At 47.7% G+C, this 23,110-nt stretch overlaps 1 protein-coding gene across 1 annotated transcript in view; it reads left to right on the top strand.

The window, feature by feature from the left end:
• The first annotated feature begins 397 nt into the window (after positions 1 to 397).
• LOC124711993 overlaps positions 398 to 23,110 on the top strand; it is a 39,190-nt gene continuing 16,477 nt past the window's right edge. The window contains exons 1-4 of the mRNA XM_047242279.1: positions 398 to 555; positions 3,119 to 3,206; positions 16,100 to 16,161; positions 23,061 to 23,096. Of these exons, the coding sequence (XP_047098235.1) occupies positions 496 to 555; positions 3,119 to 3,206; positions 16,100 to 16,161; positions 23,061 to 23,096 (246 nt within the window). The 5' untranslated portion in view covers positions 398 to 495. The remainder of the gene's footprint in view (positions 556 to 3,118; positions 3,207 to 16,099; positions 16,162 to 23,060; positions 23,097 to 23,110) is intronic.

Here is a 23,110-nt window from a genome sequence, read left to right as displayed (position 1 = left end):
GGTCGGGACAGAACTTTCTGGATAGCGATACCATAGGAACATTCCCACAGAAAATTTGCTCTTCGTAGTCAAGCAATCTCATCAGGCGGGCGAGAAAAAATTTGCTTCCTCAAAGTCTGAATTTAACTGTGAACATGCTCTTATAATTGCCGAGCGCTGGCGTAACTAGTGGTCAGTAGCGCTGGTAATAATGCAAAATGCCCGATGCGCATCGCAGTTCCCCGACCGGCCTTTGTGCCGCGTCCGTCATTTCCGTGGCTCGTGCGCACAGGAGCGCAGACGCACGCCACGGACTAGAAAATTGGCTTCGACCTGGAGCGGCCGTTCGGATCGCCGGCTGCCCGTTACGCAACTGGAACTGTACAGGCGGCCCGCAGAATACGTCAGAAGGGAGGCCGACGCTGTCACTGCGGTATAAAGGGCGGCAGCAGGCGGTGGCCGACGCAGCTTGCTCCGCCACTCTCCCACGGCTGACTGACGCTGGACCTCACAACAATGAAGACACTGTTTACTTGCTGCGTTGCCGTGTGGCTGCTAATTGCAGCGGCTTTGCTTGTGAGTATCCTCAGGCTGTATAAACCATGTTATCATTAAGATTATTTTTAATTTTCAAAGGGTTTGGAGCTTTTTGGATATTGTAGGACATGAATTTGTAATCGTGGTGTCTCCAGCACTGTTCTTGTAGTTGGTGAATCACGAAACCAAGCACAAATACTTTTAAAATGATTCATTCCAACGCCATAACCGCTTTAGGGCCACCGTGCCCGTCTTCACATGACTAATATTTTCAGTTACATACATGTTTTGGTCCGCAGCATATCGTCTGCTCCAGCAGTAAGTTGCAGTTATCTGCGATTTGTAGTTGTGGTCGACTTGGTTCTCTAGAACTACACTCCTGGAAATTGAAATAAGAACACCGTGAATTCATTGTCCCAGGAAGGGGAAACTTTATTGACACATTCCTGGGGTCAGATACATCACATGATCACACTGACAGAACCACAGGCACATAGACACAGGCAACAGAGCATGCACAATGTCGGCACTAGTACAGTGTATATCCACCTTTCGCAGCAATGCAGGCTGCTATTCTCCCATGGAGACGATCGTAGAGATGCTGGATGTAGTCCTGTGGAACGGCTTGCCATGCCATTTCCACCTGGCGCTTCAGTTGGACCAGCGTTCGTGCTGGTCGTGCAGACCGCGTGAGACGACGCTTCATCCAGTCCCAAACATGCTCAATGGGGGACAGATCCGGAGATCTTGCTGGCCAGGGTAGTTGACTTACACCTTCTAGAACACGTTGGGTGGCACGGGATACATGCGGACGTGCATTGTCCTGTTGGAACAGCAAGTTCCCTTGCCGGTCTAGGAATGGTAGAACGATGGGTTCGATGACGGTTTGGATGTACCGTGCACTATTCAGTGTCCCCTCGACGATCACCAGTGGTGTACGGCCAGTGTAGGAGATCGCTCCCCACACCATGATGCCGGGTGTTGGCCCTGTGTGCCTCGGTCGTATGCAGTCCTGATTGTGGCGCTCACCTGCACGGCGCCAAACACGCATACGACCATCATTGGCACCAAGGCAGAAGCGACTCTCATCGCTGAAGACGACACGTCTCCATTCGTCCCTCCATTCACGCCTGTCGCGACACCACTGGAGGCGGGCTGCACGATGTTGGGGCGTGAGCGGAAGACAGCCTAACGGTGTGCGGGACCGTAGCCCAGCTTCATGGAGACGGTTGCGAATGGTCCTCGCCGATACCCCAGGAGCAACAGTGTCCCTAATTTGCTGGGAAGTGGCGGTGCGGTCCCCTACGGCACTGCGTAGGATCCTACGGTCTTGGCGTGCATCCGTGCGTCGCTGCGGTCCGGTCCCAGGTCGACGGGCACGTGTACCTTCCGCCGACCACTGGCGACAACATCGATGTACTGTGGAGACGTCACGCCCCACGTGTTGAGCAATTCGGCGGTACGTCCACCCGGCCTCCCGCATGCCCACTATACGCCCTCGCTCAAAGTCCGTCAACTGCACATACGGTTCACGTCCACGCTGTCGCGGCATGCTACCAGTGTTAAAGACTGCGATGGAGCTCCGTATGCCACGGCAAACTGGCTGACACTGACGGCGGCGGTGCACAAATGCTGCGCAGCTAGCGCCATTCGACGGCCAACACCGCGGTTCCTGGTGTGTCCGCTGTGCCGTGCGTGTGATCATTGCTTGTACAGCCCTCTCGCAGTGTCCGGAGCAAGTATGGTGGGTCTGACACACCGGTGTCAATGTGTTCTTTTCTCCATTTCCAGGAGTGTAGAAACCACACACATATTGTAAACAGATTTATGTTTGTGAATAAATCACACTTTTTCACATTCTTAATTTCAGTGCTGAGCGTCACACATGTTCTGTACATATGACGTTTCTCTTTACGATGCAATCGTTACATCTGTGCATTTACACATTGCAGCAACATGTCATTGGTCATCTTAAGACCGTTAATACACAAAAAAGACAAAGAATCATCATAGAAACTACAAAATCTACCAAGGAATTGTCTACGTTATGACAAAAAAGTTAATAAAGGCACATGCAGCGAGCGGTTACGTGAAGTTCCCCTTGTTGTGACAACAGTGCTAAATGCAGTAGCAGGCGGAAGTCGGGCTTTGTAGGCAGAGTGAAATACACTCGTTGGATATTCATACCTGCCTGTATGTGCGAAAGCAACAGGTAAACACCCTTATTCTCCGGATCTGAACACACGCGACTCCTTTATTGTGGGGCTATATTAAAGACAAGATCTACAGCAATAACACCAAAACGACCACTGAGTTAAAAACAGTCATTCAGGAGGTCATCGACAGCATCGATGTTCCGACACTTCGGAGGGTCACGCAGAATTTCGCTATTAGTTTGCGCCACATTATCGCCAATGATGACAGGCAAATCGAACATGTCACAATCCAAGTCTTGATATCTGCAGTGACGTCTACATGTTGAATAAAGTGTGTGCACGCCGTAATTAGTAACTAATTTCCGTTTTTTCATATGGTTCAACAATTTTTACCCTGTACTTTTATTTTTAGTGATGACTATCATTATTTTCTCTTCTTTTTGTAGCAGCCGACCAAGGGTGACGAGATGTTGCCTAATACTGACATCCCGGCCACGATGGCGGAGTGTAACGCTACTTTCAAATTAGGATGGAGTAAGTAACCTGAGAACACTGCATATGAGATTGACACTAACGCAGAACCGCGAGTTCATTGTATCTGCACAAACAACCAAACGCTTAGGGTTGCACTAGCACATATATTTTACTTATTTATTTGCTGTTTTTTAGTCTGGTCTAGAAAATAGAATAGATAATACGTTGCACAAAATACTGCAAATACAAAACACTTCATATATTCACATAAGTTTAAAATGTCTAAATACCTTGCAGGATATGGATGCTTAATTAACAAGGAAGAAAACAGTAAAACTGTCGGGAAATAAGGGAGAAAAAGAATAATTACTTATCAAGAAAATAAATTTGTTTACGTACCACATTCCAGGCCCCTGTCACGCAAATATACACTTCTCAGCCAGAACGCTATGAGCACCGACCTGCTGTCAATATAACCCCGTCCAGACGATAACAGCGTTACCTGACGAAGAATGACTGCTAGTCAAACAGTGTGTGTAGTGTCAAGAGCTTTCAGTCCGTGTGCAGAATGAGGAAGGTGCGAGATCTATCTCAGTTTGACTGAGAGCAGATTGTGATGGCGCAGAGGCTCAACACGGAAACCGCACGACTTTTCGGATGTTCGAGGAGTACTGTAGTGAGTGTCCTCAACACGTGGCGACACCGTGGTGAAACGACGTCCAGATGTCGAGGGGTTAGACGGCCATTCCACGTCAGTGTCGGGCGTCATAGGCTGGGCAGATTAGTATAACAGTACAGGTGGTGAACTGTGGCGGAACTTGCATCAGAATTTGATAATGGGCAGAGTAGAAATGTGTCTGAATACACAGTTCACCGAACACTCCTAACTATGGGCTTCCGGAGTCGACGACCCATGCATGTGTCACTGTTAACATTACGACATCGTCAACTACGACTGAAATGGGCACGTGACGATCGGCACTGGACATTGCTGCAGTAACAGAGCGTTGCATGATCTGATGAATCCTGATACCTTCTTCATCATGCCAATGGGAGGATGCGATTCCGTCGTTTTCCAGGGAACAGCTGCTTGACACCTGTACTGCGGGATGGCGGCTCCATTATGCTCCGGGAACATTCACGTGGACATCCATTGGTCCAGTTGAGTTCCTTCAAGGCACCATGGCGGCCAAGGGGTATCGTACACTGGCTGAATACCACTTGTACCCCTTTATGTTTCCCCACGGCAGCAGCATTTTTCAACAAGATGATGCCCTTTTTCACAAGGCCAGATGTGTGATGGAGTGGTTCAAGGAACACAGTTGCAAGTTCCAGTTGATGTGCTGGCACTCCAGTTCGCCAGATCTGAACCCGATGGAACACATCTGAGATGTGACTGAATGTGACGTCAGAGCTCATCACCCCACTCCCCGGACTTTATGGGAATTAGGTGACTTGTGTGTGCAGATGTGGTGCCAACTCCCTCCAGCGACTTACGAAGGTCAGATTGCTCCATGCCAAGACGCGTCACCGCTGTTATCCGTGCCAAATGTGGACATTAAGTAGATGGCCACCACGTTCTCACTGATCAATACATGTACTTCCAACATCCAGAAAACAATGCTAATATTGTGCTTGTGGGTGCTCTGCCGTTTTATGCACAATATTTCAACGACCGACCCAACAGTCTTCTTCAGGTTTTGTGCTGTTTCGTGTACTCGCTGTCTGGACAGGTTGTGAAATATTGTTGGTCTCACGCCTTGTAGGCGAGTTCCATTCCCGATGCCAACTACGCCCTTTGACAGTCTTTCGTTTTTCAGAGCTCGTGATATTCCGTATTCTTCTTTCAGTGTTTTCCGGCTCTAGTAGATGTGATGGCCTGCGAGATCTTAAACTGAGTGCCGTTTCCCAAGCTCTGTTTCAACTGAAAGCTCTGTCCCAGTTTATTAGGTTTCCTGATAGCTTTATTTCGACGGACTCCTTACCTATGCTGTCATAACCCTGGGTTCGGTGTGTAGCGGCGGTGGTGTAAGTGGACTGCTGCAGCCTGTTGTGGGGTTGTGAACCCACTGAGGGCTACGGCGAGGACGAAGCCTCTCCGTCGTTTCTAGGTCCCCAGTTCAATAAAATACAATACCTATGCTGTTACAAAAACATGGCGTTTGCAGCACTATACTGGGCTCGTCGTATTTGATTTCGTTCGTATATTCCAGGCAGTGGTCGACGACAGCTGATTTTCTTGGTTGTTGCAAGTCGGGTACGTCGCTAATGTTTCTTGCATCTCTCCTGGGCTTTTCTGATAGTCTTCCCAAGTAAGACATGGCAAATTCGCATAGAATGCGACACAGTCCCGTCTTACCGAGACTTAAATTGTCTTTAACATTTCAAAGAATACTTTTTATCTTAGCTGTAGGCAGCTTAGGTTGCTTAGGAATCTACAGATCTTTCCGGATATTGGGCCATCAAATGATGTCCAGGCACTTTTATAACTCTTATTCATTGCGAGGTTTTAGAAAAAAAAATAGCTACCAGGGTCTCAGCCTCCACTAGGTTCATCTCTGTGCTGCGTCTGGGAAAACGTCATGGTTGTGTGCCTTGTTACTGTTCCTCAACTTAAAATGATGTGTGTGCTTCTTTCATTCTCTGTTCTGGAGATATGACTGCATTTCATAGATCCAGATTTTGTCTGCCAGCATGCACAACTTGTGTTAAATATCCTTAATATACTGAAAACAAGATATGCGAAGATGAAACAAGTCCCAGTTTCTTATCTTGAAATATTTATTCTCCCACGCGATAGCTTTAAAGCCGCTGCGAACTCATCACCAGAAGTTATTATTTACAGAAACACAAATTTTTCGAACCGAGAGTACATCGCCCGAGATTTTGTTACAATCTATGAAAATCCAAACCGCTGTGGTCTCTAATGAAAAGGCTCAATTAACCCATCTATAACAGATGAGCATAGATTCACAGTATTTCAAATGCACGAAGTTCTACCTATGTTTATTTTCTGGCATTAAATCGAGACCATTAGCATATACCCAAATCCACAGATCCTGTCGCTATGCTCTGCTTGGTTAATATAGTTTCGTTCGGGATTACACGTGCACGGCTTCATTTGATGGCAGAGTGGTATGGTGATATCAATGAGGAAGAAAAAGTTCACTTTATTTGTGGTTTTTATTCTTAATTTCCAGCACCAACAAAAACAAATGCCACGGTACCATTGCCTACAGCTGTCCCCAAACAGTACCCGTATGTGTCAGACTCCCCTGTTGCTGTCAGATCCACCACTACTGGTCACTCTGTCCTTCATCTGCGACAGGATTTTTTAAAATGTCGGGTTTTGACGTCGACGCAGCTATACCTCATGATTACAAGTTGCTTTTAACTCGACTTCAAGCAAAATGTAGTACTTCATAATAAAATTAAATTCCTTCACCGATCGCCAGTGCTGTCTGCATGAAAATCATGATGTAATGTGTGGACTGGAATGGGTTTCCATGAGGGTAGCAGAGGTAAAAATACATAAAAACATGAATCTTTTCAAAAGTGACAAAATAAAAACTAAACAGAATATTGTTGTTATGCATATCAAATGACTGCCTTTGTTTTGGGGAGCAAGACGAAATATTTTCAAAGTATTCGATTCAAATTTATCATTGTTTCTAATAATCAATATTAAATCAAAGTCTTTTAGGTTAAAGCAGTTATTTGAATTGAGGTATTTTAAACCTCCTGCTTTGACTGAGATACCTCAAATGCTACAAAAGGCTTTTTTTAAGGTGTTAAAATAGTTTGAGCAGTTCTCTGATATGAGCCTTCGTGGGATTAGTTTGGGAGTGTATCCCTGAAGAGACTCATTATATCACTACGAATAAGAGGTGGGTCTGATTTTCAACAAATGTAATTTTAGGTATGGTTTCTAAAAAGGCAACCAAAAGCGCAAAGTAAATTAGGACTGTCATGAACAAAGAAGTTTCGATCTGAAGCAGTCTGTTAGATCTATATCGAATGCTTCTAGTTGATCTTAAATTGATAGTGAGAGGGAGGGATCAACGAATGTATGTCACTCAGTATCAGTTCAGAATTAATGCTTGTAGATTCTACGACACCACAATAACTTGGCAACAATGAGCACGTGGTTTTCAAAATATTATTTTTGTAAAGTAGACATTGATGATGAGCGTTTAGTGGCTTGAAAGCCGATGCGTAAGAGAACAAATATTTGTCTCTTTAATCGCCGTCCACATCATAGGCGTAATATTTGCTACATTTTGAATGTATAGGGTGATTCTGTGATGATGTTATAGACTTTCAGTATTGGTGGAGAAAGGTAAATGTATCAATTTGAGGTAAGGGACCCAGATCCGGAAACGCCGACTCCAAAGTTATAGGCGCAAATCGTTCTCACACTTCTAACAGTGGATACTCATACTGATACTGTTTCTGTTAAGATTGTAGGGTAGGCAACATACAAAGGTGCTACTACGAACCAAAATGAGAAAAAACTGTCAAGTAAATACTTGAAACACATCTCTTCTACTGACAGCTCTTTGCCGGCCGGTGTGGCCATGCGGTTCCAGGTGCTTCAGTCTGGACTCGCTTGACCGCTACGGCCGCAGGTTCGAATCCTGCCTCGGACATGGATGTGTGTGGTGTCCTTAGGTTAGTTAGGTTTAAGCAGTTCTAAGTTCTAGGGGACTGATGACCACAGATGTTAAGTCCCATAGTGCTCAGATCCATTTGAACCATTTGAAAGCTCTTCGGTTTCTATATTTTTGGAGGAGATAGTGTGGACCAAAACATGAACATTTGTACAGTAAATACGGGCTCTAAAATGCCTACCTTAAGAACTATAAGCACTTCTGCAGTAAAAAAGATGTGTTTCAAGCTATCAGAGATGAACAAGTGCTCACAGCGCTTGAAGTATGCATTTTGGAGTCCATATTTACTTGAAATTTTTTTCTTATTTGGTCCGTCTCTCGACGTTGCCTACCCTACAATCTTGAAACATCAGTAGCGCTACATATATTCCAGTGTCAGAGGTATCAGATAGCTTTTCGTTTATAACTTTCGATTCGATCGTCTCTGCACAAGGCTCTCTTACCTCAGATTGATATATTTACCCATCTCCATCATCACAGAATCATACAGTACATCACGCATTTTCGTGTTTTATTGTGGAAGACTCTTCAAGCTTCAATTCATTACCTATGAATTGAAGGAGAAGAAGAAAAATGAGCAGAATGAGTAGGGGAGTATGTATTGGCCTTCAATGTCTATATAAAATCGATGCCAGATGTGGAGAGACAATCAGACCCAATTGGGTATCAGTTTTTGTCAGTGTAATTTCTAACCTTAATAACTTTGCAAATAATTTAAAAGCCACTCATTTCATCCTTGTTTTAAAGAGAAAGGATGACAGTTTGTGCTAGTACCATTCAAATATTCGTGACAGCTGGGGCATGATAACGACAGGGCCCCAAATGAGTCGCTGGTCTTGGCTTTATGGATTCAACACATATCGAAAAATGTGATCATATCTCTAGGATTTATCTGAATGAACTGAGTGTTGTTTTAAGTAGGAATGTACGTGACAAAAACTTGAGCTCTTAACACGAATCTCGAAAAACATTAGTCAGATATGAGGCTGTGAAGACTGTGTTTAGGTACGACCAGGACCTCCTCCCAAACCCCTTGAACGACTTCAACCACATCTGTCACAGAAACAGCAGGCCTTGTGAGTATCAGCACTGTGGGTTTTGTAACCTCCTAGCTACAATAGGGGCAATGATAATGGCGAAAAGGCGTTTTCCAGACTGTGGCATGGAATACTGGTGAAGAGGAATTTTTCCAGCCCCTCACATATAGGCTGCCCTGCATGAGAGGAAAATTCTTTGGGAATGGCATCGGCCTGCCAAATCAACCATCTTTGCAGGCAGCGAGTTTTTCCAGCCCCTTGGCATATTGGCTACCCTGCATGACAGGCATATAGTGTGGGAATAGTATCAGGCTGCCAAATCAATCAGCTTTGCAGGCAGCCAACATATCAGGGGCAAGAAATGGTTTACCAGGCATCTACATAGTCCTTCATGACAGGCTTGTTGTGGGAGTAGTATCAGTCTGCTATATTGAACTTGATTACAAGCACTGCACATGCTGACGAGTTTGACTGGGGACAGGTTAAAATGGATTTAGGAGAAGATGGACAGAGTGAGGGGGATCAGGAAAGGGCCAGAGAGAGGGGTGGACGGGGAGAAGCAGGTGGAAGATGGAGGAATAGTGGATAGGTGAAAAAGAAATAGAGGGAGGGAGAGATGAAAAGAGATAGGGCAGAAGCTTATGGTCAGAATTGAGGAAGATATGGTCAGAGAGAGGATGTGGAGAAAATGGACAAAGAGAGGGGGAGGAGAAGATAAAGACATAGAATGAGTGGGGAGGAGGAGATAGAGGTTGGAGGATGAGTTGGGCCTACAAATGGAGGAAGAAGTAGATGTAGAGAGGGGGAGAAGGAGGTGTGTTTAATATACACTCCTGGAAATTGAAATAAGAACACCGTGAATTCATTGTCCCAGGAAGGGGAAACTTTATTGACACATTCCTGGGGTCAGATACATCACATGATCACACTGACAGAACCACAGGCACATAGACACAGGCAACAGAGCATGCACAATGTCGGCACTAGTACAGTGTATATCCACCTTTCGCAGCAATGCAGGCTGCTATTCTCCCATGGAGACGATCGTAGAGATGCTGGATGTAGTCCTGTGGAACGGCTTGCCATGCCATTTCCACCTGGCGCTTCAGTTGGACCAGCGTTCGTGCTGGTCGTGCAGACCGCGTGAGACGACGCTTCATCCAGTCCCAAACATGCTCAATGGGGGACAGATCCGGAGATCTTGCTGGCCAGGGTAGTTGACTTACACCTTCTAGAACACATTGGGTGGCACGGGATACATGCGGACGTGCATTGTCCTGTTGGAACAGCAAGTTCCCTTGCCGGTCTAGGAATGGTAGAACGATGGGTTCGATGACGGTTTGGATGTACCGTGCACTATTCAGTGTCCCCTCGACGATCACCAGTGGTGTACGGCCAGTGTAGGAGATCGCTCCCCACACCATGATGCCGGGTGTTGGCCCTGTGTGCCTCGGTCGTATGCAGTCCTGATTGTGGCGCTCACCCGCACGGCGCCAAACACGCATACGACCATCATTGGCACCAAGGCAGAAGCGACTCTCATCGCTGAAGACGACACGTCTCCATTCGTCCCTCCATTCACGCCTGTCGCGACACCACTGGAGGCGGGCTGCACGATGTTGGGGCGTGAGCGGAAGACAGCCTAACGGTGTGCGGGACCGTAGCCCAGCTTCATGGAGACGGTTGCGAATGGTCCTCGCCGATACCCCAGGAGCAACAGTGTCCCTAATTTGCTGGGAAGTGGCGGTGCGGTCCCCTACGGCACTGCGTAGGATCCTACGGTCTTGGCGTGCATCCGTGCGTCGCTGCGGTCCGGTCCCAGGTCGACGGGCACGTGTACCTTCCGCCGACCACTGGCGACAACATCGATGTACTGTGGAGACCTCACGCCCCACGTGTTGAGCAATTCGGCGGTACGTCCACCCGGCCTCCCGCATGCCCACTATACGCCCTCGCTCAAAGTCCGTCAACTGCACATACGGTTCACCTCCACGCTGTCGCGGCATGCTACCAGTGTTAAAGACTGCGATGGAGCTCCGTATGCCACGGCAAACTGGCTGACACTGACGGCGGCGGTGCACAAATGCTGCGCAGCTAGCGCCATTCGACGGCCAACACCGCGGTTCCTGGTGTGTCCGCTGTGCCGTGCGTGTGATCATTGCTTGTACAGCCCTCTCGCAGTGTCCGGAGCAAGTATGGTGGGTCTGACACACCGGTGTCAATGTGTTCTTTTTTCCATTTCCAGGAGTGTAAGTGTGGAACTCATAGGTGGGTGAAGTTGTGGGGAAAGGACTGGTTTGAAAATATAAGGGACGATCAAAAAATTTCAGCTTGTGGGCGTTACTGCAGCGTGTATGCAACCAAGCGTAACTGTTTTGAAAATGTAAGGGGCGATCAAAAAATTTCAGTTTGTGGGCGTTACTGCAGCGTGTATGCAACCCCGCGCAACTCTGATGCAGACATGTATAGGCACCAACATGTAGCGTGCGGGTTAGTGCGACCTTCAAATGGAAACTTTTTGATCATCCGCTATAAATGGATTTTCTTAAAGCAACATGACGTATGAGTCCAAAGTATTTCGAGAGTTTAAAAATTTTAGCACGAATACAAGGAATACAAAATTTTTAAAACAGTACTTTGGATACGATCAAAAATCATGACTTGCAGTGCTGCGAATATTGACAATGCAAGTGTTTTCCTGTAACTCAGGCAGCATCTTCAGAGATATGGACGTGGACTGAGCTGCTCATGAGATGGGAATGCAGTGAAGTGGTCCAGACCCATTATCTACCAGGCTAGCCCATGTTATAGAGGTAGCACCAAATTAGACTTAAACTAATGTAAGTGGCCCAGGGGTTAAAAGCATAGTGGGCAGGTAACCCTGCGCCCACAGTTCACAAAGTCTCACATACAGATAATAATATGCAATATAAGCTCATGCATTGCAATATTCAACGACTGTATGCCTAGATCACTGATCGCACATATCTGTTTTTCGCCTCGACACTTGTTTTTTCACTGCCGCAGCCATCAACTACAGTTTAATCCACTAACTGTATGCTTAATTATCTGCAATTCGGGGGACAACGCACACAATTACCATCTCAGTACTTGGCAAAGATCTAAGTACGCTACTGGCCATTAAAATTGCTACACCACGAGGATGACGTGCTACAGACGCGAAATTTACCCGACAGGAAGAAGATGCTATGATATGCAATTATTAGCTTTTCAGAGCATTCACACAAGGTTGACGCCGGTGGTGACACCTACAACGTGCTGACATGAGGATAGTTTCCAACCGATTTCTCATACACAAACAGCAGTTGACCGGCGTTGCCTGGTGAAACGTTGTTGTGATGCCTCGTGTAAGGAGGAGAAATTCGTACCATAACGTTTCCGACTTTGATAAAGGTCGGATTGTAGCCTATCGCGATTGCCATTTATCGTATCGCGACATTGCTGCTCGCGCTGGTCGAGATCCAATGACTGTTAGCAGAATATGTAATCGGTGGGTTCAGGAGGGTAATACGGAACGCCGTGCTGGATCCCAACGGCCTCGTATCACTAGCAGTCGAGATGACAGGCATCTTATACGCATCGCTGTAACGGATCGTGCAGCCACGTTTCGATCCCTGAGTCAACAGATGGGGACGTTTGCAAGACAACAACCATCTGCACGAACAGTTCGACGACGTTTGCAGTAGCATGGACTATCAACTCGAAGACGATGACTGCGGTTACCCTTGACGCTGCATCACAGACAGGAGCTCCTGCGATGGTGTACTCAACGACGAACCTGGGTGCACGAATGGCAAAACGTCAATTTTTCGGATGAATCCAGGTTCTGTTTAAAGCATCATGATGGTCGCATCCGTGTTTGACGACATCGCAGGGAACGCACATTGGAAGCGTGTATTCGGCATCGCCATACTGGCGTATCACGCGGCGTGATGGTATGGGGTGCCTTTGGTTACACGTCTCGGTCACCTCTTGTTCGCATTGACGGCACTTTGAACAGTGGACGTTACATTTCAGATGTGTTACGACCCGTGGCTCTACCCTTCATTCGATCCCTGCGAAACCCTACATTTCAGCAGGATAATGCAGGACCGCATGTTGCAGTTCCTGTACGGGTCATTCTGGATACAGAAAATGTTCGACTGCTGCCCTAGCCAGCACATTCTCCAGATCTCTCACCAACTGAAAACGTCTGGTCAATGGTGGCCGAGCAATTGGCTTGTCACAATACGCCAGTCACTACTCTTGATTAACTGTGGTATCGTGTTGAAGCTGCATGGGCAGCTGTACCTGTACACGCCATCCAAGCTCTGTTTGACTCAATGCCCAGGTGTATCAAGGCCGTTATTACGGCCAGTGGTGGTTGTTCTGGGTACTGATTTCTCAGGATCTATGCACCCAAATTGCGTGAAAATGTAATCACATGTCAGTTCTCGTATAACATTTCTTATTTGTGTAGCAATGTTAATGGCCAGTAGTGTACATTCTACCAGTCACACACATTTATGTAGGCTGCAATGTCCTCTTAGTAATACAATGATCATAAATTGTAATTATCACTTCAACCACAATGGTCATTTTGCGATGCATTACAACCTATTTTCAGATGTTCACATTACTCATTTACTAGCATCTCGACTTTTTGAAAGTCATTAAAATATTTGGGATATTTAGACCAGATATTTAGTTTTGCCTCTCATGGCCGACACCATTTCTGGTAATTATTATCATTTCACCCGAACGACACTCCCGAAACTTTCATGAGCGTACGAGTACCCCTTTCGGGAGCAGCTGCTTGTTGTCTCGCGACGTACACGAACGAAAGTATCTCCACTCACGAATTTTTGTTACAGTTTATGCGTCCTTCACAATTAGAATGTTCAATGAATTGTGATTCAGGCCACGTTTCTTGTGACCACAACCGTTGTGGCATGGTTGATTATTACCTCGGCGACAGAAGCAACGAACGCAGATAATACTCTTTTAACAGTTCATGGCGATACCTTTGCTGATGAAGACTGATATGAAAGACACAACTTGTAAGATGAGGGTTTCAGCCGTTTTGGCAAAGCCGCAGTTGTCCTTTTTGTAGACCAAGAGTCGGCAATATTTGTGGCAAAAGCCCAGTCACGACTCACTAGCAATGGTACCCTGCGCTCTCGACAAAAACAAATACCGATTTCTTAGGCAGGCAGTGATACTAAAATACGCTGAAACTATTTTAATACTTTTATATAATTTCAGTGAACTTCATTGCCGTTTACATAATATCTGCAATGACGATGACGTTTGCACACACCTATAGCTAACTTACTTCACCTCCATCATCGTATTGATTAAGATGACGTTGCGGGGTTTTGCGATAGTGAAAATTTATTATGTAGTGGCTTTCTCAGTACCTGTAGTCAAATGAATATGAGTGAGATGGAAAAAAGTAATTAAGCTGTTCGTTACCGCCAAAGTAGTCGCCATAACTGCTAATACACTTACCCCACTGAGGCAACACGGTCAACGCCTTCACGGAAAAATGTTTGTGGTTACCTATGGAACCGTCATTGCACGCACCTATACTTCACTTCCATTATCGTATTGATTAAGATGACGTTGTGGGGTTTTGTGATAGTGAAGATTTATTATGTAGTGGCTTTCTCAGTACTTGCTCCTTTATTGTAAGTTGCAGTCAGATGAATATGAGTGACATGGACAAAAGTAATTAAACTGTTCGTTACTTCAAAAGTAGTCGCCATAACTGCTAATACACTTATCCCACTGAGGCAACACGGTCAACACCTTCACGGGAAAATGTTTGCGGTTGCCTATGGAACCATGATTGTAAACAGGTGTGGGCCTCTTCGTCCGAAGCCCATCGATGGCCAATAATATCTTTCTTCCGGCCTCCAGAAATATGGAAATCGCATGCGGAGATTTCGAGACTGTGTGGAGGATACGTAACAACTTCCTAGCGAAACGTCTGCAGAAAAGTCGAAACGACTTTGTAACTGCCTGTAATATAAATGGTCACAAATTTAAGTGGTTAGCTCACATAAATATCTAAGTCTAACAATATGTAGAGGTGGATGATTGTAGGTTCAACAGATATCAGACTTCAATTCATTGGTAGGATGCTGCGAAAATGCTACTAATCTACAAAGCAAACTCTGTTTTCGAATGTTTTACAACTGCGTGGAACCCATATGTAGAGGCAGGGTAGAGGCAAGAACGACAGCACGAACGGTAACAGGTTTGTCTGATCTACGGGAAAGCGTCACGGAAATGCTGAAAAAGCTAAATTAGCGGAAATTTCAAGATAGGCGCCAACTATTGCGCTGAACCTTATTTACAAAATGTAAAGAATCACTGTTTGGTGAAGACTGTAGCAATACACTGCAGCCGCCAGCGTATTGCCTACTTAGGGACCACGAAAACAAGATTGACCAGTTACAGCATTCACACAGACACTTGTCGGTTATGGACGGATGTAGAATACTGTGCGGTGTTGGGCAGACGTTTCTGTAGCTCACAGGGACGAGGAGATCCGTAATGTATTTTGTTGTTCATAGATTCTACCTACCTTTCTCTGGTTGTAAAGGCAACAGTTACAACGATTATAATTTTAAGTAACATGTTTTGGAGATTTGACAGATCTATTATAAATTATCAATGAATAAAACAGCAGAGATGGCAGTAATCATTTATTTAAAAATGATGCACAGTTTCGACTTTTATGCTGGTCATCTTCAGGTCTAACGCACCACATGGATGCAGCCGCTGGTTCACGGAACAGTTGCGTCGTGTCACAGTCGCTTTCTGCTGCTAACAGCTGCTGTGGGTTCATGCAACTGTTTCGTGCACCGCCGGCTGCATCCATGTGGTGTGTTGGATCTGAAGATGGGCAACATACAAGCCGAAACCAGTCATCATTTTTAAATAAGTGATTTTTGCGATCTCGACTATTTTATTAATTGGTACAATACGTGTATTGCAAATAAATGATAATCGATGTTGCCAGACTTGGGAAACACTATGAAATTTTTTGTATGATTTAATTGAAAATTATTGTAAAACTTACTAAAGAAAATGAAGTTAAATCTTTGAACCTGTCAGTAAATTACACGAATGACTGTGGAAAGAAAGGAAGGTTTTTGTAAACGAAATAAATGTGTTGGCTATTCTAGAAATTTTAGTGAAAGGATTGAAATTTATTAACACGTCTTATGTTTTCCAGGATGCTGGGATAATCTTCTCAGTGACGGTCACGTGATAGATGAGAGCAAATACCAGCAAAAGGCAAGTTGTAGAGATTCATATAATGCTTCGGATATAGCAGCAAATACTTTATGGAACTGTCGTGTTCGTAACTGTGTAGAATACATACAAACAAATCTAGGATAAACAACGGTTACCTAGTCTCGTTTCTTTAGGCTCTATACGTAGGAACCTTTGTGGAAGGAAACAATTCAAGCAGCTACAAACTTACTGACCTGTTCGTTTATTCATCACCAGTATTAACTTTTATTCTGTATTTGAACCATGTCTCACTGTGGTTAAGTTACTTGACTCGCATTTTGAAGAAACAAGGTTCAAATCAACACTTCCAGCCATACAAATTTATATTTTCCGTGGTATCGCTAAATCGATTAACATTACGAGTTGGTTTCTTTCAGTAGGACACAATAGATTTCCTTTTCCAACCTTTGTATATCAGCAGTTGCGTTCTGCCTCTAACGAATTTGTCGTCGAAGGAACTTCAGACTAGAGTTTTCCTACTTCTTTAGTAGGCTTCGCGTTTTACATTTTTCCCTTAAAATATCTACGGGTTAACTCCACTTTTGTAACCTGGCATTGGAACGACCACAAGGGTATCTGAGCCTGTTAAAATTGTTCATAGTCAAATTCTGCTCTACATTGTCGCGAGAAATAGTGCAATCCAAACCTTGGTGGGAAATTCTGGATTTCCTTTGCTCATTAGTCTTTCAGTTACTAACACACAGAAATGTACGTGATTCTAGTTCTCTGAATATTGGTATTACAATAAGCGGGATATCAATCCATTAGGCTAACACTAATTAAAATGATGTTACTATTACCAGTTACTTTGAAAATGAGAGCACAAAAATAGAGTAACTTTAAAATTTCGTATGAATGAGAATCTACTTTTAAATATACGTTTCTGGCAATTAATGCCTTAGCTTTCAAAAGCCACTGTTATATCAGTAGGTATTATGTGCTGTAATCATTGTGCATAAGAAATGAAGGAACTGAACCCGTAAAAGCCTTAAATACCGTTTCACGCAGTGATAGAACTACCAAGAAGGACGTCGCAGTGGTAAGGCGCTGGACTCGCATTCGGAAAGGACATCGTTCAAATCCCTGTCTGCCCACACAAATTTTGGTTTCCATAGTATTTATTTATGATAAATGTGTTTGTCGGAAAGGATCTTTTGAGAAGGGCAAGGCCAATCCCCCCCCGCATCAATGTGAGATGAGTTTTTGCCACGTCTCTAATGACGTCATCATCGACGAGACAGTGATACCTAACGGTGTTTCGTCTTTCAGTACCCTAACAAGAAGCACCGGTCTTTTGCGGTTTTTAGCACGTTAGATGCCGCTCTATAACTTTATCGTTTTAATCCAAGAGATTAGCAACGCCATACTAGCACATTCTGTACAAGTGAAGGCGAGTGATATATCATAACATGTAAGTTTTCACGGCCGGCGTCTTCATTAATTAAAACTTCCGGGCTGAATTTCCGTGGTCCATATATAGAACTTCTTCTCCTTCCTGACATTTCGTTACCTACTGCAGGCAACATCTTATGAGGTGAGTCGGCGACTGGCTGCTAGGCGTTTTTTTTTTTTTTGTTTTTTTTTTTTTCTTTATTGTGATTTTTAACACCTTATACAAAGGCGGGCTGGCAGCAGCACAATACGCCGCTCTTCAGCCTTGAGTGATACAACAAGTAGTACAGAAAGGTGGCACAGAGTAGACAGTAATAACGGTGGGCAAAAAAAAATGTAGACACTAAAAATCGAAAAAACATGTAGCCGTTCACGCTGGATGAGAAACATCACTAACATTGGGCGACACGATGCACAGAACATGGATGATGGCGACGGCACGTGAACGGTGGGGGCGTGACGGCGAACAACACTACACACAAACGAAGGCACACACACGAAACACTGACGGCGATGATCTCCGGCGCGCGAATGTTCACTGAGCGTGTACGAGTCCGGGGACCTGCCAAGAGAGGAGGTGGAGGAGGAGGAATGGGAAGGGGAATGGGAGAGGGGGGAGCAGAGATGCCATGGGCAAAGGAGAGAGGGGGAGGGAGGAAGGGGGAGGGGAAGCCCGGTGGAGAGGGGAGGAGGGAGGGGGGATAGGAAAGAGGAGGGAAGGGAAGGGAGGGAGGGAGGGTGATTAAAGGAGAGGACATAGGAGGTAGGGGGGGAGGATCAAAGTTGATAAGAGGGGTAGATGGAGGGGACGAGGACATCATCAGGGAGGGGGAGCTGGCGGAAGCCACCTTGGGAGAGGGTAAGGAGGGTGGAGAGATGGAGACCGGGTGGGACGTGGGAATACAGGCGCGGCAGCGGGCGGGGGTGGGAGAGGATCGGGGAAACGAGCGGGTGAGGAGGATCAAGTTTACGTGAGGTGTACAGGATACGTATCCTTTCAAGGAAAAGGAGGAGGTGGGGGAAGGGGATGAGATCATACAGGATCCGCGTGGGGGAGGGGAGACGGATGCGATAGGCAAGGCGGAGAGCATGGCGTTGAAGGATTTGGAGGGATTTATAGAAGGTAGGGGGGGCGGAGATCCGGGCTGGATGGGCGTAACAAAGGATAGGGCGGATGAGGGATTTATAGGTGTGGAGGATTGTGGAGGGGTCCAGACCCCACGTGCGGCCGGAAAGGAGCTTGACGAGACGGAGTCGGGAACGTGCCTTGGCTTGGATTGTCTGGAGATGGGGAGTCCAGGAGAGGCGACGGTCGAGGGTGACGCCAAGGTACTTAAGGGTGGGAGTGAGGGCGATAGGACGGCCATAGACGGTGAGATAGAAATCAAGGAGGCGGAAGGAAGGGGTGGTTTTGCCTACAATGATCGCCTGGGTTTTGGAGGGATTGACCTTGAGCAACCACTGGTTGCACCAAGTGGTGAACCGGTCAAGATGGGATTGGAGAAGGCGTTGGGAGCGCTGTAGGGTGGGGGCAAGGGCAAGGAGGGCGGTGTCATCGGCAAACTGGAGAAGGTGGACGGGGGGTGACGGCGGCGGCATGTCCGCCGTGTACAACAGGTACAGAAGGGGGGAGAGGACGGAGCCTTGGGGCACACCGGCGGAGGGGAAAAAGGTGTAGGAATCGGTGTTATGGATGGTGACATAGGAAGGACGGCGGGAGAGAAAGGAGCCGATCAGACGGACGTAGTTAATGGGAAGGGCGAAGGTTTGGAGCTTGAAGAGGAGACCGGAATGCCATACGCGGTCATATGCACGTTCGAGGTCCAGGGAGAGGAAGATTGCGGAGCGGCGGGAATTAAGCTGTTCGGAAAGGAGATGAGTGAGGTGAAGGAGAAGGTCGTCGGAAGAGAAGGACGGCCGAAAGCCACACTGAGTGACGGGAAGGAGGCGGTGCTGGCGGAGATGCTGGTGGATGCGACGGGTGAGGATAGATTCCAGGACCTTGCTGAAGACCGAGGTAAGGCTGATGGGATGGTAGGAGGAGACGGCGGACGGCGGTTTGCCAGGTTTAAGGAACATGAGGATACGGGAGGTTTTCCACAGGTCGGGGTAGTAACCGGTGGACAGGACTACATTGTAGAGCCTGGCCAGGGTGGAGAGGAAAGAGACAGGAGCTTCACGAAGGTGACGGTAGGTGACACGATCGTGACCAGGAGCGGTGTTGCGTTTGGTGCGGAGTGTAACAATGAGATCCTGTGTAGTGATAGGGGCATTGAGTTCCGTGTGTGTAATGTTGTCCAAGTACTGGAAACCAGGAGCGAGGGGAGGGACAGAGGTGTCAGTTCGATCGCGGATATCCGGGAAGAGGGAGTAATCGAACTGGGGATCGTCGGGGATGGAGAAGACATCGGAGGTAGGAGGCAAAGTGATTGGCCTTACTAAGGGTGTCAGGGAAGGGGTGATCATCGTGGAGAAGAGGGTAGTAGGGGGAGGGTTTATTTCCGGTAAGGCGACGGAAGGCCGACCAGAACTTGGACGAGTTGATTGGTAGGGTTGCATTTAAACGGGTGCATGTCTGTCGCCAGTCCCGGCGTTTCTTAGCCGCAAGCAAATTACGAACGTGTCGCTGGAGTTGCCGGTGGCGTCGTAGTGTGTCCGGGTCACGCGTGCGGAGGAAGACACGGTAGAGACGACGGGATTCACGGAGGAGGAGAACGGCCTGTGGGGGTAAGGTAGGACGGTGGGGGTGGATGGCGACAGTAGGAACGTGGGCCTCCACGGCCTCAGACAAGGTCTGCTGGAGAAAGGAGGCGGCATGGGTGACATCGTCAGGGTGGTGGTAGGTGAGAGGGCGGCTATCGACCTGGGTGGAAAGGGTATCCCGGTAGGCATTCCAGTCGGCTCGGGAATAGTCATGGACATACTTAGGGGGAGGGTCAGTATGAGGGTCGGGGCGAGGGCGACGACCGTCTGAAACGCTGAGGAGGACAGGGAGATGGTCGCTACCAATAGGCTCCAGGACATCCACCGTTATGCGGCCAAGGAGGTTGGGGGAGGAGAGGATAACATCAGGAGTGGAGTTGGATTCAGGATGGGTATGCCGGGGGATGGGGACGAGGTCACCTTGAAGGGTGGAGAGGAACCGATGCCATCGCCGTAACTGGGCAGCGGAACGACTATGGATGTTGAGGTCGGCGGCGATCACGTAGGAGGAAAAGGTACGATCGACGTGGGAGAGGAAGTCGAAGGGAATAGGAGCATGGGGGCGGACATAGATGGTGGCGCAGGTAACGGTAAGGCCGGGGAAGAAGAGACTAAGGATCAGGTGTTCGGTGGGGTCGGGAAGGAGAGGTTGGAGCCGAACGGGGATCTGGCGGTGGTGACCAATGGCAACTCCGCCACGCGCAATTGGGAGGGGATTATCGGAGCGGTGGAGGAGGTAGGGCGAAGTGTGAATGGTGTGGTGGGGTTGGAGGAAGGTTTCATTAAGGAGGAAGGCATCCACGCGGTGGGTGGCAAGGGTGTGCAGGAAGAGGTTCCTGTTGGCGGGTAGGGAGCGGATGTTGTTGAAAAGGATACGTTGCTGTCGCGCCATGATAGGGATTTAGACGAGGGTGTCGAGGCGGGAGAAGGTGAAATGGGCCTGGTTGTTGGAGTAGGTGGCGTACATCTTGAGTTGGAATATGGAACGGGCGGCGAGGGAGATCTGTTGGAGGGTGTGTGGGCGCTGAAAGGGATGAACATTCTGGAGGACGATGGTAAGGAACCTGATGATGTCCTCAGCGGTAGGGGGGGGGACGAAGGGAATTGCCAGGAGGGGTGGGGGCGTCCAGGGGACGGACAGGGATGGTGAGTTCAGGAGTGGTTGGAGGGGGTCGGGCTTTACACTTTTGGGAGTAGGTGGGATGGGGGAGATTGCAGGTATTGCAGGAAGGAGGGGATTGGAGGTTAGGGCACTGCCTGAGGAAGTGCGCTTGCCGACAATGCGGGCAGGTGGGGGCCTCGCGGCACTCAGCTGTGGGGTGCGCGTTATAGCGCAGACACCTCTGGCAGCGCAGGGATTGACGAGGGGAACGGGAGGGGTCGACCTTGTACCGCTGGTTAAAAAGGAGGGCACCCTCCTTCAGGAGACGGTCAATGGAGGGGGCGTGCTCAGAAAAAACCCGCATAAGGCGGGTGGGGCCGGCAGCGTTATGTATGCGGCGAACCGCACGCACCTCCAAATGGGGATGCGCCTGGAGCTCCGCCAACACCTCCTCCTCCGTGATCACTGGACTAAGCCGAGTGATCACGGCGGTGAGAGTTGGCGGGCGACGCGGAGGTTGGGGTTGGCGGGAGAGAGGTGGTGAAGGAGCTGGGGTGAGAGAGGCATGAGGGCCAAAGCGGGTGACAGGGATGCGGGAAAGGAGGTAGGTGTGGAGGGTTGGGCTGGGGGAGGAGATGAGGACCGAATCGCGGCGAGGAGTGAGGAGGGAGATGGGGGCACCAGGACAATGCTGGCGAAGGAAGAGGGTGAGGTTCCGGGCTTCAAGGAGAGAGGGATCAGGACGGGAGAGGAGGTAGCGGTAGGAGGAAGGGAGAGAGGAGGAGGATGAGGGGGCAGGGACAGGCGGGGAGACTTCCATGGCATCATGGGTGGGGGAAGGATGACGAGGCGCAGCCTTTTTGGAAGCAGAGGAAGCAGGAGTGCCACAGGGGCGCTTGACGGCGGAGGAGGAGGTGTGGGGGACGGGAACAACGGGAAGGTGGCGGGGAGGGGCAGGTCCCGGGGCTGGAGTCGGCGCCGGAGATGGTGACGGTGACGGTGAAGGCGAAGGCGACGGCGGCGATGACGATGATGGTGGCTGCTAGGCGCTGGAGGTCCCGCTTATATACAGCGCTTAGATGGCGCCACCACTCGTCACGTGCTTTCGACTTCGATTATCTGTAATCGAGAGAGATGGCAATAGCCAGAGATAGTTTTAAAGTCTAAAGCACGTGACGAGTGGTGGCGCCATCTAAGCGCTCTATATAAGCGGGACCTCCAGCGCCTAGCAGCCAGTCGCCGACTCACCTCAGAAGATGCCCGCAGTAGGCAACGAAACGTCAGGAAGGACAAGAAGTTCTATATATGGTCCACGGCAATTCAGCCCAGAAGTTTTAATTAATGGCGAGTGATATAGTCAGGGAAAAAAACTGTATCCAAATTAAAAACCAGTTCAACCAGACGGCTTATATCAGATCTCACAACTAATGATTTATCCTGAATGTTGAAGGAGAATGAAAATGTTGGCGCAAACCTGAATGTTATAGGTTAAATCACCATCATCAGTCGGTTTCTCATTGTTAAGTGTCCTTACCTAATTTTTCAATTCATTTCTTACTTAAAATATAGGTAAGAACTATTTTACTGTAAAGAGTGTATGCTATAGTCTCCCCAAATTGTTGCCCTCATCCTGATAAACATTAACTGTTGTATATCACCTCCATGACTGTTTCGTTAATAGACAAAAATATTTCTGTTTCAGTGTTGGTTTTACTGCTTACTGGATAGAACAGGAGCGGTAAGTACATATGG

This window comes from Schistocerca piceifrons, chromosome 8 (assembly GCF_021461385.2).
Source record: "Schistocerca piceifrons isolate TAMUIC-IGC-003096 chromosome 8, iqSchPice1.1, whole genome shotgun sequence".
NCBI lineage: Eukaryota > Metazoa > Arthropoda > Insecta > Orthoptera > Acrididae > Schistocerca > Schistocerca piceifrons.
This window is presented reverse-complemented; position numbering and strand designations above follow the sequence as displayed.